At 38.5% G+C, this 16,660-nt stretch overlaps 1 protein-coding gene across 1 annotated transcript in view; it reads right to left on the bottom strand.

The window, feature by feature from the left end:
- oca2 (oculocutaneous albinism II) overlaps window positions 1–16,660 on the bottom strand; it is a 288,339-nt gene that overhangs the window by 49,123 nt on the left and 222,556 nt on the right. The window contains exons 22-23 of the mRNA XM_034180628.1: window positions 10,689–10,782; window positions 8,114–8,207 (exon numbers count right to left, since the gene is read on the bottom strand). Of these exons, the coding sequence (XP_034036519.1) occupies window positions 8,114–8,207; window positions 10,689–10,782 (188 nt within the window). The remainder of the gene's footprint in view (window positions 1–8,113; window positions 8,208–10,688; window positions 10,783–16,660) is intronic.

Raw genomic sequence — 16,660 nt, 5'->3', positions numbered from 1 at the left:
CATGAACCTCTTTGTCTCATAGCAAATTATATGTCATGGTCTGCCTCCCAATCCTGTTTTTAACCAAGTTGCAGTTTGTGAGTTTTTGCCCAGATGGCGCACTCACAGCCGATTCATAACTGCTGCGCATCACCGCTCATTATGGCCGCACACCTGCCATGCATGAGCAACTGATGAGCAGCAGGCTATTTAAACTCAGACTTTCAGCTCACGGGTTGCCAGATACTTGACGATCATCTTCCTAGTGTTCCAGTCCTGGCCGGTGCTTTCCGAGACTCCTGACCTTGACCTCGTCTTCCTGCTGCTCCCATGCACTAAGACAAAGGAGCTTCCCACAGCTACAGTTGTATGTTTATAAATCATTGGTTGTTTGGATCAGCAATTTCAGTTAAATATATCATATAGCAGACAAACACAGTGATATTTGAGAAGTGAAATGAAGTTTATAGGATTTACAGAAAGTGTGTAATAATTCTTTAAACAAAATTAGGCAGGTGCATAAATTTGGGCACACCAACAGAAAAAATACATCAATATTTAGTAGATCCTCCTTTTGCAGAAATAACAGTCTCTATACACTTCCTATAACTTCCAATGAGAGTCTGGATTCTGGTTGAAGGTATTTTGGACCATTCGTCTTTACAAAGCATCTCCAGTTCAGTCAGGTTTGTTGGTTTCCGAGCATGGACAGCCTCTTAAAATCACACCACAGATTTTCAATAATATTCAGGTCTGGGGACTGAGATGGCCATTCCAGAATCAATCAATCAATCAATCAACTTTTTTCTTATATAGCGCCAAATCACAACAAACAGTTGCCCCAAGGCGCTCCACATTGCAAGGCAAGGCCATACAATAATTATGAAAAACCCAACGGTCAAAACGACCCCCTATGAGCAAGCACTTGGCCACAGTGGGAAGGAAAAACTCCCTTTTAACAGGAAGAAACCTCCAGCAGAACCAGGCTCAGGGAGGGGCAGTCTTCTGCTGAGACTGGTTGGGGCTGAGGGAAAGAACCAGGAAAAAGAGATCGATCACTAATGATTAAATGCAGAGTGATGCATACGGAGCAAAAAGAGAAAGAAACAGTGCATCATGGGAACCCCCCCACAGTCTACGTCTAAAGCAACATAACCAAGGGATGGTCCAGGGTCACCCGATCCAGCCCTAACTATAAGCCTTAGCGAAAAGGAAAGTTTTAAGCCTAATCTTAAAAGTAGAGAGGGTATCTGTCTCCCTGATCTGAATTGGGAGCTGGTTCCACAGGAGAGGAGCCTGAAAGCTGAAGGCTCTGCCTCCCATTCTACTCTTACAAACCCTAGGAACTACAAGTAAGCCCGCAGTCTGAGAGCGAAGCGCTCTAATGGGGTAATATGGTACTACGAGGTCCCTAAGATAAGATGGGACCTGATTATTCAAAACCTTATAAGTAAGAAGAAGAATTTTAAATTCTATTCTAGCATTAACAGGAAGCCAATGAAGGGAGGCCAACACGGGTGAGATATACTCTCTCCTGCTAGTCCCCGTCAGTACTCTAGCTGCAGCATTCTGAACCAACTGAAGGGTTTTTAGGGAACTTTTAGGACAACCTGATAATAATGAATTACAATAGTCCAGCCTAGAGGAAATAAATGCATGAATTAGTTTTTCAGCATCACTCTGAGACAAGACCTTTCTGATTTTAGAGATATTGCGTAAATGCAAAAAGGCAGTCCTACATATTTGTTTAATATGCGCTTTGAATGACATATCCTGATCAAAAATAACTCCAAGATTTCTCACAGTATTACTAGAGATCAGGGAAATGCCATCCAGAGTAACGATCTGGTTAGACACCATGCTTCTAAGATTTGTGGGGCCAAGTACAATAACTTCAGTTTTATCTGAGTTTAAAAGCAGGAAATTAGAGGTCATCCATGTCTTTATGTCTGTAAGACAATCCTGCAGTTTAGCTAATTGGTGTGTATCCTCTGGCTTCATGGATAGATAAAGCTGGGTATCATCTGCGTAACAATGAAAATTTAAGCAATACCGTCTAATAATACTGCCCAAGGGAAGCATGTATAAAGTGAATAAAATTGGTCCTAGCACAGAACCTTGTGGAACTCCATAATTAACTTTAGTCTGTGAAGAAGATTCCCCATTTACATGAACAAACTGTAATTGTTAAGGATTTTATATATATATATATATATATATATGTTATCACTGTTAAACATTTGTACCTTCGTCTTCTTTCTTATGAAAACGGTGTTGTGCTGTTTGCACCTAACCCCGAGAATGTATGTGTTATTCAACCTTGTTTTAGCACTCTGGGGTCAATCTGAGCTGGGAATGAAGGGCTGGATGTACTTATTATTATAATATAACTTTGTTTTCGCAGCCTCTAACGACTGGGAGTAAGAGAACGTTTTGACTGTTGTGATGTGGTGCTTAGTGTGAAGGAGTGTGAAGGACAGGACACTTCAGGCAGATGCAGAACAGCTGATAACTGCAACAGACGAACGAGATGTGCTGACCTGTGTAAAAGAAAGTGTTCTTCCTTACAGCTGCACTTATTGATGTATGCGTTTATGTTACGGGAAGAAACTTGTCTTGCGTCATCACCCCCACCCTTAGGACAAGTTTTTGTTTATGTGATGAGGGCGTCTCTTAATAAAAAGAGCGGAAAAGCAGGCCAGACTTTAGTGTAGCCTTGGTGTACAGCCTGACTGCACTCCGCGCGTAATATTTGACTTTCTGTCTCACTGGTGTTTCTTGACTCTGTTTGTCTTGTTAAAGGTTTTAAAAATGTTTGGAGGAGAAAATACCCAACATTGACTGGGGGCTCGTCCGGGATTTGAACCCGGGACCTCTCGCATGGCAGGCGAATTAGACAAATATGATTCAAACCACCGCAGCGCAATGCCTTTAATACCTATGACATGCTCTAATCTCTGTAATAAAATTTTATGGTCAACAGTATCAAAAGCAGCACTGAGGTCCAACAGAACAAGCACAGAGATAAGTCCACTGTCCGAAGCCATAAGAAGATCATTTGTAACCTTCACTAATGCTGTTTCTGTACTATGATGAATTCTAAAACCTGACTGAAACTCTTCAAATAGACCATTCCTCTGCAGATGATCAGTTAGCTGTTTTACAACTACCCTCTCAAGAATCTTTGAGAGAAAAGGAAGGTTGGAGATTGGCCTATAATTAGCTAAGATAGCTGGGTCAAGTGATGGCTTTTTAAGTAATGGTTTAATTACTGCCACCTTAAAGGCCTGTGGTACATAACCAACTAACAAAGATAGATTGATCATATTTAAGATTGAAGCATTAAATAATGGTAGGACTTCCTTGAGCAGCCTGGCAGGAATGGGGTCTAATAAGCATGTTGATGGTTTGGATGAAGTAACTAATGAAAATAACTCAGACAGAACAATCGGAGAGAAAGAGTCTAACCAAATACCGGCATCACTGAAAGCAGCCAAAGATAACGATACATCTTTGGGATGGTTATGAGTAATTTTTTCTCTAATAGTCAAAATTTTGTTAGCAAAGAAAGTCATGAAGTCATTACTAGTTAAAGTTAATGGAATACTCAGCTCAATAGAGCTCTGACTCTTTGTCAGCCTGGCTACAGTGCTGAAAAGAATCCTGGGGTTGTTCTTATTTTCTTCAATTAGTGATGAGTAGAAAGATGTCCTAGCTTCACGAAGGGCTTTCTTATAGAGCAACAAACTCTTTTTCCAGGCTAAGTGAAGATCTTCTAAATTAGTGAGACGCCATTTCCTCTCCAACTTACGGGTTATCTGCTTTAAGCTACGAGTTTGTGAGTTATACCACGGAGTCAGACACTTCTGATTTAAAGCTCTCTTTTTCAGAGGAGCTACAGCATCCAAAGTTGTCTTCAATGAGGATGTAAAACTATTGACAAGATACTCTAACTCCCTTACAGAGTTTAGGTAGCTACTCTGCTCTGTGTTGGTATATGACATTAGAGAACATAAAGAAGGAATCATATCCTTAAACCTAGTTACAGCGCTTTCTGAAAGACTTCTAGTGTAATGAAACTTATTCCCCACTGCAGGGTAGTCCATCAGGGTAAATGTAAATGTTATTAAAAAATGATCAGACAAAAGGGAGTTTTCAGGGAATACTGTTAAGTCTTCTATTTCCATACCATAAGTCAGAACAATATCTAAAATATGATTAAAGTGGTGGGTGGACTCATTTACTTTTTGAGCAAAGCCGATAGAGTCTAATAATAGATTAAATGCAGTGTTGAGGCTGTCATTCTCAGCATCTGTGTGGATGTTAAAATCGCCCACTATAATTATCTTATCTGAGCTAAGCACTAAGTCAGACAAAAGGTCTGAAAATTCACAGAGAAACTCACAGTAACGACCAGGTGGACGATAGATAATAACAAATAAAACTGTTTTTTGGGACTTCCAATTTGGATGGACAAGACTAAGAGACAAGCTTTCAAATGAATTAAAGCTCTGTCTAGGTTTTTGATTAATTAATAAGCTGGAATGGAAGATTGCTGCTAATCCTCCGCCCCGGCCCGTGCTACGAGCATTCTGACAGTTAGTGTGACCCGGGGGTGTTGACTCATTTAAACTAACATATTCATCCTGCTGTAACCAAGTTTCTGTTAGGCAGAATAAATCAATACGTTGATCAATTATTATATCATTTACCAACAGGGACTTAGAAGAAAGAGACCTAATGTTTAATAGACCACATTTAACTGTTTTAGTCTGTGGTGCAATTGAAGGTGCTATATTATTTTTTCTTTTTGAATTTTTATGCTTAAATAGATTTTTGCTAGTTATTGGTGGTCTGGGAGCAGGCACCGTCTCTACGGGGATGGGGTAATAAGGGGATGGCAGGGGGAGAGAAGCTGCAGAGAGGTGTATAAGAACACTGTACTTGTTCCTCTGCATGAATGCCTTAGTAGATTTTTAGCAGTGTTTAGGGTCATTGTCTTGTTGAAAGATCCAGCCCCGACGCAACTTCAACTTTGTCACTGATTCATGAACATTGTTCTCAAGAATCTGCTAATATTGACTGCAATCCATGTGACCCTCAACTTTAACAAGATTCCCAGTACCTGCACTGACCACACAGCCACACAGCATGATGGAACCACCTCCAAGTTTTACTGTAGGTATCAAGCATTTTTTTTTAGAACGCTGTGTTCTTTTTCAGCCATGCATACTGCCCCTGGTTATGTACAAATAACTCAATTTTAGTTTCATCAGTCCACAGCACCTTATTCCAAAATTTAACTGGCTTATCCAAATGTGCTTTAGCATACCTCAAGTGACTTTGTTTGTGGCGTGTACTCAGAAAAGGCTTCCTCTGCATTATAGCAGCATACAACATTGCTTTCTGCAAAGCGCGCTGTATAGTTGAACAAGAATAGTTGAAGATTATCTTGTAGGTCTTTGGAGCAGGTCTGTGGGTTGACTATGACGGTTCTCACCATCCTTCGCTTCAGCTTATCTGGCATTTTTCTTGGCCTGCCACTTTGGGCCTTAACTAGTACTGTGCCTGCGGCCTTCCATTTCCTCACTATGTTCCTCACAGTGGAAACTCACAGCTGAAATCTCTGAGATAGCTTTTTGTATCCTTCCCCTAAACCATGATGTTGAACATCTTTGTTTTCAGGTCATTTGAGAGTTGTTTAGAGGCTCCCATGTTGCCACTCAGAAGAGATGCAAAGAGAGGAAAAATTTGCAAATGGCCACCTTAAATACGCTTTCCCATGATTGGATTCACCTGTGTAAGGAGGTCAAGGGTCAGTGAGCTTACCAAACCAATTTTGTGTTCCACTAATTAGTGCTAAATGTATTCAAATCAATAAAATGCCCAAATTTATCCACCTGCCTAATTTTGTTTAAATAATTATTGCACACTTTTTGTAAATACTAGAAACTTCAGTTCACTTCTCAAATATTAGTGTGTTCATCTGCTATATGATAAATTTAAGTGAAATTTCTGATCCAGACATCCAACGATTTATAAAGGAAAATCATGAAAATTATCAGGGGTGCCCAAATGTTTGCATACAACTGTATACTCAAGTTCCTGGTCTCAGCTTTGTGCGTCCCACCTGTTCCTGGCTCTGAACATTCCAAGATCTCAGTTCATTCTCAAGACTGGCTTGAGAACCTGCAGCTCCCTAATTTCCACCGCCACAAGCGGGTTTACTCTCCACTCTGCAGGCACTCCCAGCGCAGCATTATTATTTCCTTCTTGTTAATAAATCTCTTTTTGTTCATAACCAGTTCTGTTCCTTGCTCCCAGCATTTGGGTCTGTAGCCTGAAATGGTCCAGTACTGTCTGGACCCCTAACCACAACATGATAACATAAAACCAGGATGCTCAATCTCTTTCAGTTATTTGAAATTTGTCACTTTTTTTTTTCTCAAAAAAATTTACACAAATTGTATTGAATTTTTTTGTTCTTGTGAGGCAAATTTTGTAACTCAAAATGATGAAGGAATTGAAAGCTGTTTTTTTTTTTTGTTTGTTTGTTTGTTTGTTTTTGTTGTTATGTTAACAAGTGCATTGGACAGAGTGCTGCTGCCTACTGGCAAGCGATGCAATTACATTGTAAATAAACAAGGGCTGACGTATACTCTGCATGCTCTTTCACACCACAAAATAAATGTACAAGTATATACATATGTTTGTAATGGTGGGTTGTTGCTTGTTTGATTATGTCTCGCTTCATTATAAAGTCATTCATACACAAATATTTTTCTGATCATCCATCTGGGCTTTTTTATTCTTGAGAAAAAAACATGTTTTTGTACCATGTTTTCCTTGACTTTCACCTTTAACCAAATTACTTCTAAATCTAATCACCTCTAGATGTTCATTCAAATAATATTCTCATCAGGTTGATCTATCTGGGGTTCTTGGTTGTTGATATACAAAAAGTGTTTTTCCAGACCATGTTTTCCTTGAAACTTTACATTGACCGTAGGTGTGTGTGCAAGTGTGAATGTGTTTGTCTATGTATGGCTCTGTGACAGACTGGCGTCCTGTCCAGGGTGTAACCTGGCTCACGTCCTATGACTACTGGGATAGGCTCCAGCCTCACTTGACCTAAGTGGGTGCAGAAAATGGAAGGATGTTTTCTTCGACATTGACTTTTGAGCTTTGAACAAACAACTCCAAAATCTATCCAAGTAATATGCCCACCAGGTTTTATCCATCTAGGTTTTATACAAAAGCTGTTTTTCAGACCATATTTTCTTTGACATTGACCTTTGACCAAACTACATCAACATTTAATATTCTCACCAAGTTTGAAGGAAATCCGTAAAGCTGTTTTTGATCTCTCTTGTAAATAGACATACACACCACTGAAAACTATATACTGCCACCACTTCGCCAATGCACAAGGTGAAAAACAACGCAGACTATTGGCTGATGACTGACCTCTAGTGGCTGCCGAGGTCGAGCTGCTTTGTAGTTTACATCTATTTAAAGACTTAATAGCAATGGGATCACTGAAAAGGGTTTCATATCTTTACAATTTACACATTTTAATAACGACTCATCTGTTTTCCCTCTAATATGACTTGCATACTGGTGTAGTATTGAATTATTGTTCCTCTTCTTTTAAATCATACTATTAACAACAGAACAGGCCTCAACCTCACTTTATGTTTTTCTTTGTTTCCTTCATTTTTTCTAAAAACCTTGTAAATGTTATAATGGCCTAAGCAGTGGGTCACCCCTCTAAGTCTGGTCTGCTTGAGGTTTCTTCCTCAGAAACATCACAAGGAGTTTTTCCATTACTACCGTCACCTGTGTGCTTGCTCAGGGGGATAGGTAAGGTTACACCTGTGAAGCCCCTGAGGCAGCATTGTTGTGATTTGGCGCTATATAAATAAATTTCATTGAATTCAATGTGCAGTCAGGTAATTTGACAATGTAACTGATTACACGTTTTTCCAATCTAATCTGGTCTGATTATAGTTACTTATTGTTTGGAATCTGGTTACATAAATGCGATCACATGTAATCTGTTACTACCTAACCCCGTTTATGACATTCTTTTAAATGATTAGAAATGTGTTTTGATGCTGAATGGAGAACCTACCTGAAAAATTCCATGAAGGAGAATCCATAACCGTGCTGTTCGGCAAGTCCTGCACACACAACATTGGCTGATGCTCCAATCAAAGTGCCATTCCCTTAACAGACAGGAAACAACACGGAAGAAAATTATTATTATTTAACTTTTTCCTTTACACATACTCCCCACCACATCATATTTGATGTTTTTGTTGTTGTTGTTGTTGTTTTTTTAATGAAAATGGCTCATTAAATTGTTGAAAAGGACCTAAGGCACATTTCCTCCAATTCCATCACTGAACAACAGCTCTGTCCTGACTCCTGAAGGATGAGTAGCTCTTGCCAAAAATGTTACTGTAGAGTAGAGACACAGAGGCGCTCACAGACGCTGGAATCCCTCAACTGACCCACAAAAAGTAGGTTAAGGAAAGCACCCTTTAAAATGGGGCCTGCAACAGTTTGGCAAAGGTTACAGATGTATGAATGGATGAACATACAAATGGGTGGAATCCATTTTTATAGACTGTAGGTAACTGGAGATAAAAATGCTGAATTAAAAAAGCCAAGCCTCAAGCCATCCACACTGCCTCTGTATTTGGACTGTTCAAAAATGGGCGGATTTCTCAAGTTGTGATTTTCAAAATACAAAAAAACAACTACCTTATGACGGGTGATAGAGAAGTTTTGAGCCTTCCCCAGAAAAAGTAGGGCATTGGTTCTACATCTTTTGCATTCTGAGAAACCAACATTTCTCAACACCCAGTGAGTCAAAATGTCACACATTCCTGAGAAATGCTGGTTTCTCAGAATGCAAAGGATGGAGAACCACACCCTACTTTTTCTGGGTCATGCTCAAAACATTCCAATTGCTCCTCGTATTCATATTTGCAATGAGCTCAGATTGCAAGCAAGTGCCCTGAATGCTGCCCTGTTATGGAAATGAGTGAAAAAAGAAATACAAGTGTAAACCTTTGTTGATGTGTAACCTTAACTGGATATAGCTGTCCTTTCCATGAGGCTATGATACATTTTTCTTCTTGTCTGTGGAATGTGAAAAATGACAATGATGATTACTTTTAGTTCTTCAAGATGGTACCCAAGAACAGCTGGCCCAAGTACTATGTGGAGCTAAAAATAAGTAAATAAATAACTAAAAATCATTAGTACTATAACCAAAAAAGAAACAATTTGTTAAGTGGAATGGATTTTTAAGTTTTTAATGTTCAGCTCAAAATAAATAGGAATAACAACTACAGTATGAGAATTTATAGGCAATTAGGATGTACAGGGTGGTCCAAAAAAATGCCCTATTTTCTTTTTGATCTCAATTTTTACTCAGATGAGATATTTTGAAAATTCTTTCACCAAACATTAGCAGAATGATGGGAGATTATGTCCTTCAAAGCTGATAGAAATTGAAACATTTTTGGTGGTCTGTCCTTAATAGTTGATAATGTGTTCTATCCAGGCTCCTCTTTGATGAATAACTTCAGCAACACGAACGTTGAAATTTTCGATGACTCGTCCAATCATGTCAACATAAGAAGGGAAATCAGGCACATACCAGCTGACATGATTGGATGAGTCATCGAAAATTTCAACGTTCATGTTACTGCAGTTATTCGTTAAAGAGGAGCCTGGATAGAACACATTATCAACTATTAAGGACAGACCACCAAAAATGTTTCAATTTCTATCAGCTTTGAAGGACATAATCTCCCATCATTCTGCTAATGTTTGGTGAAAGAACTTTCTAAATATCTCATCTGAGTAAAAAATGAGATCAAAAAGAAAATAGGGCGGGTTTTTTTTTGTTTGTTTGTTTTTTTTGGACCACCCTGTAAAAACACTTACGCTCTACTTCTAATTAGACTTCAGTCTTCCAAATACAGGTATTACTCTAATCTTTACTTCTGAACATACCACTATAAATGGGTAATCATTACTTCAGGGCTTTCAACCACTTGGTTAAATTACAAACTTAAAATCGAGCTCCTTTGGAAAACACAGACAACTGCCAACTTTCAAATAAAAAGAAAATCTCTGCTTGCTTCAACTTCTTAAGACCTCTCCATTGTTTCATGTCTCATGTAAGGGTGATGATGGGCAGTCATGGTACACATCCATCGATGCGACTCACATTTTAAACAGGCGTCAGCTTTGTAGCTGGAGCTGAGCGGTGGGCACATCATACTGCCAATCAATACGAAGCTGTCACAGAGCAGATGATTGGGCTGGAACACTGTGAGAGCTCTCCCTCTGTCTGTCTTTGTGTTCTTCCCACCCGAACACAGCTGCCATCTGCTGCAGGACCGGCAGCTGGGCTGTGGATCAGCCTGTATGAGGCGTGTGTCAATTTCACTAAAAGTACAGCCTGGCCTCAGGGAGTGACACAGCTGTACAAAACCTCACTGTCATCTGGATCATTTGATGTCTCCTTCTGGCAGAAACTATAACGAGCCCCACCTTTCAGGGATAAACTACAAAGTGCCTGATGTCTGAAGAACTCTGCAAAGTTTGTGCATTTCACATACACCCGTTTACCAACACAGCCTTCATACATCAGTCTGTGATGAGGCTGAACAGGTGCTGTCACTCACCTCCAAGACATGCCCCCATGGCCAAGGCGAAGATGAGCGGTTTCACAGGTAGGTTTACATCTGCATCCTGACTGAGGTTGATGAGCACTGGAATCTGGCAGTGCAGAGAGGAGTCAGAGCTGAAGCCATCACTTTACTGATTTCAAAAGACGTTGCTTGGATATTTGTAACAAGGCTTCACAAGCAACTTGAGAGGCTCATCTGTGTTTACCCTATTTTTGTGGCGTGTAAGTCGCACCTGTCAACAGTGGTGGGCACAGTTCTGCTTACCGATAATTATTGAAGCTCAGATCAGATAATAATCAGTAATCAGATAACTTTGAAAACCATCAGCAGACTAATTATCTTCCGATAAATTTTGGTCAGACAAATTTTAGACCATTAACCTATTTTTGCAGGTGTCGTGAACAAAGCTCAACAGTTACAAATATGTATGAAGTCCAAAATAAAAGATCTAAGTACATACCTGTTAATTGTTTTATAGCAGATGCACAGCTCTATCATCTGCAAACAGAGGAGAGCTGGTTCCAGGAGAAACTGCTCTATCCTCTGCTGGCAAATGAGAACCGGTCACAGAAAAGAAAAGCTCATTTCTTTTGACGCCATACAGATGGCCTGGCAATACTACCCAAGTCATCCAGAGGCATACAGTTTTAACTTATGGTTAAAATTTTAACCAAACTAATTTCGGACAAGTTGTTTAAATTAACGTCATGTCTGAAGTTTTATGAAGTGAAAATATCAGATATATGTTTTAGTTTGAAAGTAATGCACTAATTTTAAAGGTTTTAGTATGGACATGGTGTGTGCGCAGTGCATTATGGGTACTGACAGTGTAAAGGTTCATGACAGGAGAAATGCATTTGAGACCCTCTGATCAGGCTCCACACAGACAACAGCATTAAGCCCTTTGTATATTGTGCCTAAAACTCTCGTGAATATATTCTCTGGGTTTATAGACATTGTTATTGTGTTTGTTTTATGTAAAAATGTCAGAAGAAGCTCAGGTTGCTTCTCCATTATTTTCAATTGGAATCATTGTGAGCTGCAATGCTTCATGTTCTTTAACATCTTGCTTTTGTCAAACACTGACTGTCCACTTTGTTCCAGAGTAATATATAATATGTCTGAAATTCGGTTTGTGTTTATTAAATTCCACAATTCCACGCATCTTAAACGTAGCAGACATAGACGGATTATTTATTTGGAATAATAAATGATCCGTATGAAAACTGCAAGTTTTCAGGGTCTCTACTGTCATCTACTGGCCAGTAGTGTTCATGGATTCGCCCTAAGTACTAAGCATCTGGGCACCAGTAGATGGCAGTGTTCTATTTATTTTGACCGCGGTTATATCAGATGGTTGTCAAATCAACTTTTTGGCTTTTTGAAAATGGCTTTTTTTTTTACAAATAAAAAAATGGCATATTTTATAAAAATACATTTATATGTAAACACCAACACACACACCTCACATAGAATTAATGAGTCAACCAATCAGTGTTAGCGGAGGCTCATTTACCCATAATCCCTTTGGCATCTGTCTGTGTTTGTTACAAAACTTCAGAATTCATGCATTATTTAAAATTAAAAGATATATGTTATATTTTAACTTTGTACAAATGACAGAATTGACATTAATGGAGTTATTCTATCTGTATTAATTTTATTTACACTTCAAAACCATAGAAAGCACTGCTTTATTTTCCAAGACCTCCACCTCATGGCGGCATTGTTATTGCATAAAGAGTTGAGCTTTGCAGTTCCTCTCAGGTGCTTCACTGTTACAAGCTATGTAGTCAACAGGAGCTTCCAGCAGTGAGCAGGCCACTCAAAGACAGAAGTGCTGATTCATTGTTTGGGTCTGTGGTCGTCTTTGATGCTACCAGAAGCGATGATTCAGCTTGTTAGTTGCAAGTGTACCGGTGACAATACTAAAAGTTATCGGTTAGCTGTAGCTTCCGATAAGTTTTGGGTGTTTAATCAGTTTAGCTTCATAAAAGATAACTTTTCAGTTAGCTGATTATCTGTTATCGAAGCTAACTTTTTGCTTAGCTGTGCCCGCCACTGCCTGTCAATAAATGCCTTTTGAAGAGGAAAAAAAAGTTGAACGGCACTATAAGACTCTGCATTATGAGCTCTTTCATTTGGGATTTTTGTGCATTGTTGTAGTGTAGTTTTTATCATTGGGATTCATTTTTTATTTAAGTTTATTACCTCTGGTGACAAAGCTGGAGGAGGTTATGTTATCACCCCCTTTTGTTTGTTTGTTTGTGAACAGCTTGGAGCCCACAATTTTTCATATATCATTACAGAATTTCTACTGAAGATTCATATCCTGATAGGCAAGAACTTATTAAATTTTCAAGGGCATAGGTCAAAGTCAGGAAAATCGCTATCTTGAACACTGAATGAATTTTCAAAAATTCATAACTCTGCCAAAAACAATCAAATTTCTTATATTTTCTATTTTATAATGTTACGTAAGATGGTATCTTTTATCAACTGACAAAGTTTGATCTTCATCTGATCCAGATTTTGTGGACATTTAAATTTTGCATTGAAAACTTTATTGAATATATATTTTACATTATACGTATCTTAATCAAACATGCCCCAATCACTCTCATATTTGAAAATCAGGTGCAGACTGGCACTCACTATCACCTGACAAAGTTTGATCCAGATCTGATCGAGATTACAGATTTTGTGGCCATTTAAAGTTAACATTAAAAATCCCATTTAATGTACATATATTTTACATTATATCTTAATCAAACGTGCGGCAATCTCATATTTGAAAATCAGGTGCAGACTGGCACTCATCATCACCTCACAAAGTTTGATCTGGATCTGATCCGCATTGTGATTTTGTGGACATTTGAATTTAATATTGAAAAGCCCATCTGGTGTACATTTTGCAATATCTCAATTAAAAATGCCTCAGTCACTCTCATGTGTGACAATGAGGTGCAAACCAGCACTCAATTTCAATTTATTTCATTTTCCATAGTGCCAAATCACAACAAAGCTGCCTCAAGGTACTTCACACAAGTAAAGCCAAAATTTACCAACCCCTAGAGTCTAGGGGTTGGTAAGTTCGGTCCTCGAGAGCCATTGAATCCAATGAAAGGCGGGCCTTTCATTGGATTCAGGTGTGTTGGAGCAGGGAGACAACTAAGAGTGTCAGGAAGGTGGCTCTCGAGGACCGAACATGGCCACCCCTGCCCTAGACCAAGCACACAGGTGACAGTGGTAAGGAAAAAACTCTCTGTGATGATATTGAGGATGATATTTGGCACATCCACAGTGAAGCTATCAGCCCATCACTCTAGCTGTCTTAACTTCTTCTTCTGTAATCTTAATCAGATCTGTGTTGTTCTGGCTTCAGTTCTGGTGACTGGCATGTACTGTACATTGCAGAAAATCCCATTTGCATTTAAAAAGCCTTGGATTTTTTTTTTTCTTTTTTTGCAGTGTACACTGTGTCATTGTCCATCTGTACAATGAAACATCTTGTAATGAGCTTTAAAGCATTTAGGTATATGTGAGCACATACAAGAGACAGAAAGTCTGAAAATGTGGACACACTGTGGTTTTATCAGACACTTGTATAAAATATTTCATTATCTTCCGGTGCTGCAAGCATCATCTCATTCTGTCACTGGGATAACATCTTCTTCTTTGTTCACTGTCATTTTAATTGAACACACTGCTGAATTTTTTCGATCTCTATGCAATCCATTAATTTTCAGCCAAACAGACTGCTGCAGCATAATGAAGACAGAGTTGGTCAGATATAACATAATTAACTCGAACGATATGTCTCTCCTCTCAGCTGAATTCGAGGAAAAATTCAGGCGGGTCCACATGCGCACGCACACACATCATTTCCTATCATATCATTATGTTATATAGTGTTATCATGTCGACCTTTTCTGCATATGAGGCAGAGATAAGACTGTAAGAGCTTCTGTACACGTGTCTGCTTCTTATTGAATCATTTACAGTGAATGTTTACTGTCGCTTTACCGGTTATGTGCACCTGTAATTTGTCTGAAGATATCTGCTCACAAATAAATCAATGATATGATTGATAAAAATCATATGCACAACAACTAAAAACATTTGGTAAAAATACAAATGAAAATTGATAGTGAAAATGTTCTTACTGAGACATTACCGCATACTACATAACATTCTATTGTATTAATGATGTGTGACTGCATTTAAAAATATTATTTGTAGTGAAGTAGAAGATTCCTTTTTCAACTTTTTAAAAATGATCCTAATTTCCCTGATATTGGAGACAGTTGCCTTTATTGGTGATCTGAATCTGCCTCATAATATTATCTGTTCTTTCTTCATTTTCATTTGCATAGTGAGATAGACTTCCCTTTTGTCTCATTCTTTCTTGCCTTATGACAGATTAATAATACCCTGAGTGCACATTCTACTTTTTTCTTTTTAATCAAAGCCATTAAATAAGTCATATTAAGCGCTTTGTCAGAAAGCTAATACAAGTCTCCAGGAGTCTTATAAACAGATACTGATCTTCACAGCCAAAAAATACCACATAGATACTAAGATGAGGTACCTGGGAAAACAAAAAAAATAAAAATCAGGGAAACCAACTGTGCCTGTTGCCTTAAAGACAAAGACCCTGTTGCTTGGCATGTTCCCCCCTTTGAAAAGACAGTGTCTGACAGAGCGTACGGTCGTGTCACCTGTCAGAGAGAGACAGAGTCTAAAACAGATTGTACGTATACTGGAGACCTAGAAGAGTTGATATGAAGCCCAATGTTCTAATTAATTACCAAGTAGTAGTAGATATGTGGAGGAAAGCAGCGGCCATGGCCAAGAACTGTAAAAAAGCCATGAAATTTTCATAAAATCAATGTAAAATCACTACAGAAAAGTAATGTAAACCCAAAAACACATTTTTTTTTTGTTTCAATCACAGTGGACTTTTGTAAACTATTAAACAGAATGTTTTTGTTAGATGTACAACAATATGTGATTCTAATCAAATGTATTTGTTGAAACTACAACTATTTGTAAAAAAAAAAACTGAGAAATACTGTAATACTCATTACAAAGCAATTGTGCTAAATTGACATGCAAACATTGTAAAACCTATAGTTTTAGTCAGTTGTTTTTAAAAATACAAGAATTATATGTAAGTCACTTTACAAGTTTATGCTATAGCCTAACTTTAACATGATTGATGAAACGACGCAAATTTGGATAGGCCTATAGGCTACAGGTAGGCTATTTGCAGCTTGTAGAGTAGGCTAGGGAGTAGACCTATAAGACATTATTATCGCTAGTCTAAGTACTTCTGTTCAGTCATAATTCTTGCATGCTTTGTTTCTTTTAATTGTAATGCGATACGATAGACTAGGCTCTCTTTTTTTGTAGATTTAACAGTTTTTTAATGTGAGTCAGCCGTGGTTCATTCACTGTAAATCCAGTTACATATTATGTCTGTAATGTTATCTACTGTGCTGCTGTATTTTTTACAGGAATTCCCTGGTAACCACAGCTGCCAGCGTTTTCCTGTAAAAACAACAGTTTTTTTTTTTTTACAGTGAGTGGTTGGTGTGGTTGGCTTTAGTATAGAAAGTTCCTGGTTCAAACCTCACTCCTTGAAGATTTCTCCATGTAATGTGGAGTTGTGTTAGGGTTAGGTGTAAAACTTGTGCTAATTCAACATGCAGGTCCACCCTTGGATCTGCTGTGGTGACCCCATGTGAAAAAAACAAAGGAGCAGCCAAAAGGGCTTCCTTTTTATTAGATATTTGGAGGTGATTAGCAGATCTGCACAAGCTCTTTGTTTGCTGTTTTGCTTGTTTTGAGGAGCTCTGCACTGACAGCTTGGCACGACACCGCTCATCATCCTCATACGGTTTGGAGTTGGGTTTTAAGTGTAATCACTAAGTGCTAATGCAGCATCGCGTGGGTGCTCATAG

Source organism: Thalassophryne amazonica, chromosome 10 (assembly GCF_902500255.1).
Source record: "Thalassophryne amazonica chromosome 10, fThaAma1.1, whole genome shotgun sequence".
Taxonomy (NCBI): Eukaryota; Metazoa; Chordata; class Actinopteri; order Batrachoidiformes; family Batrachoididae; genus Thalassophryne; species Thalassophryne amazonica.
This window is presented reverse-complemented; position numbering and strand designations above follow the sequence as displayed.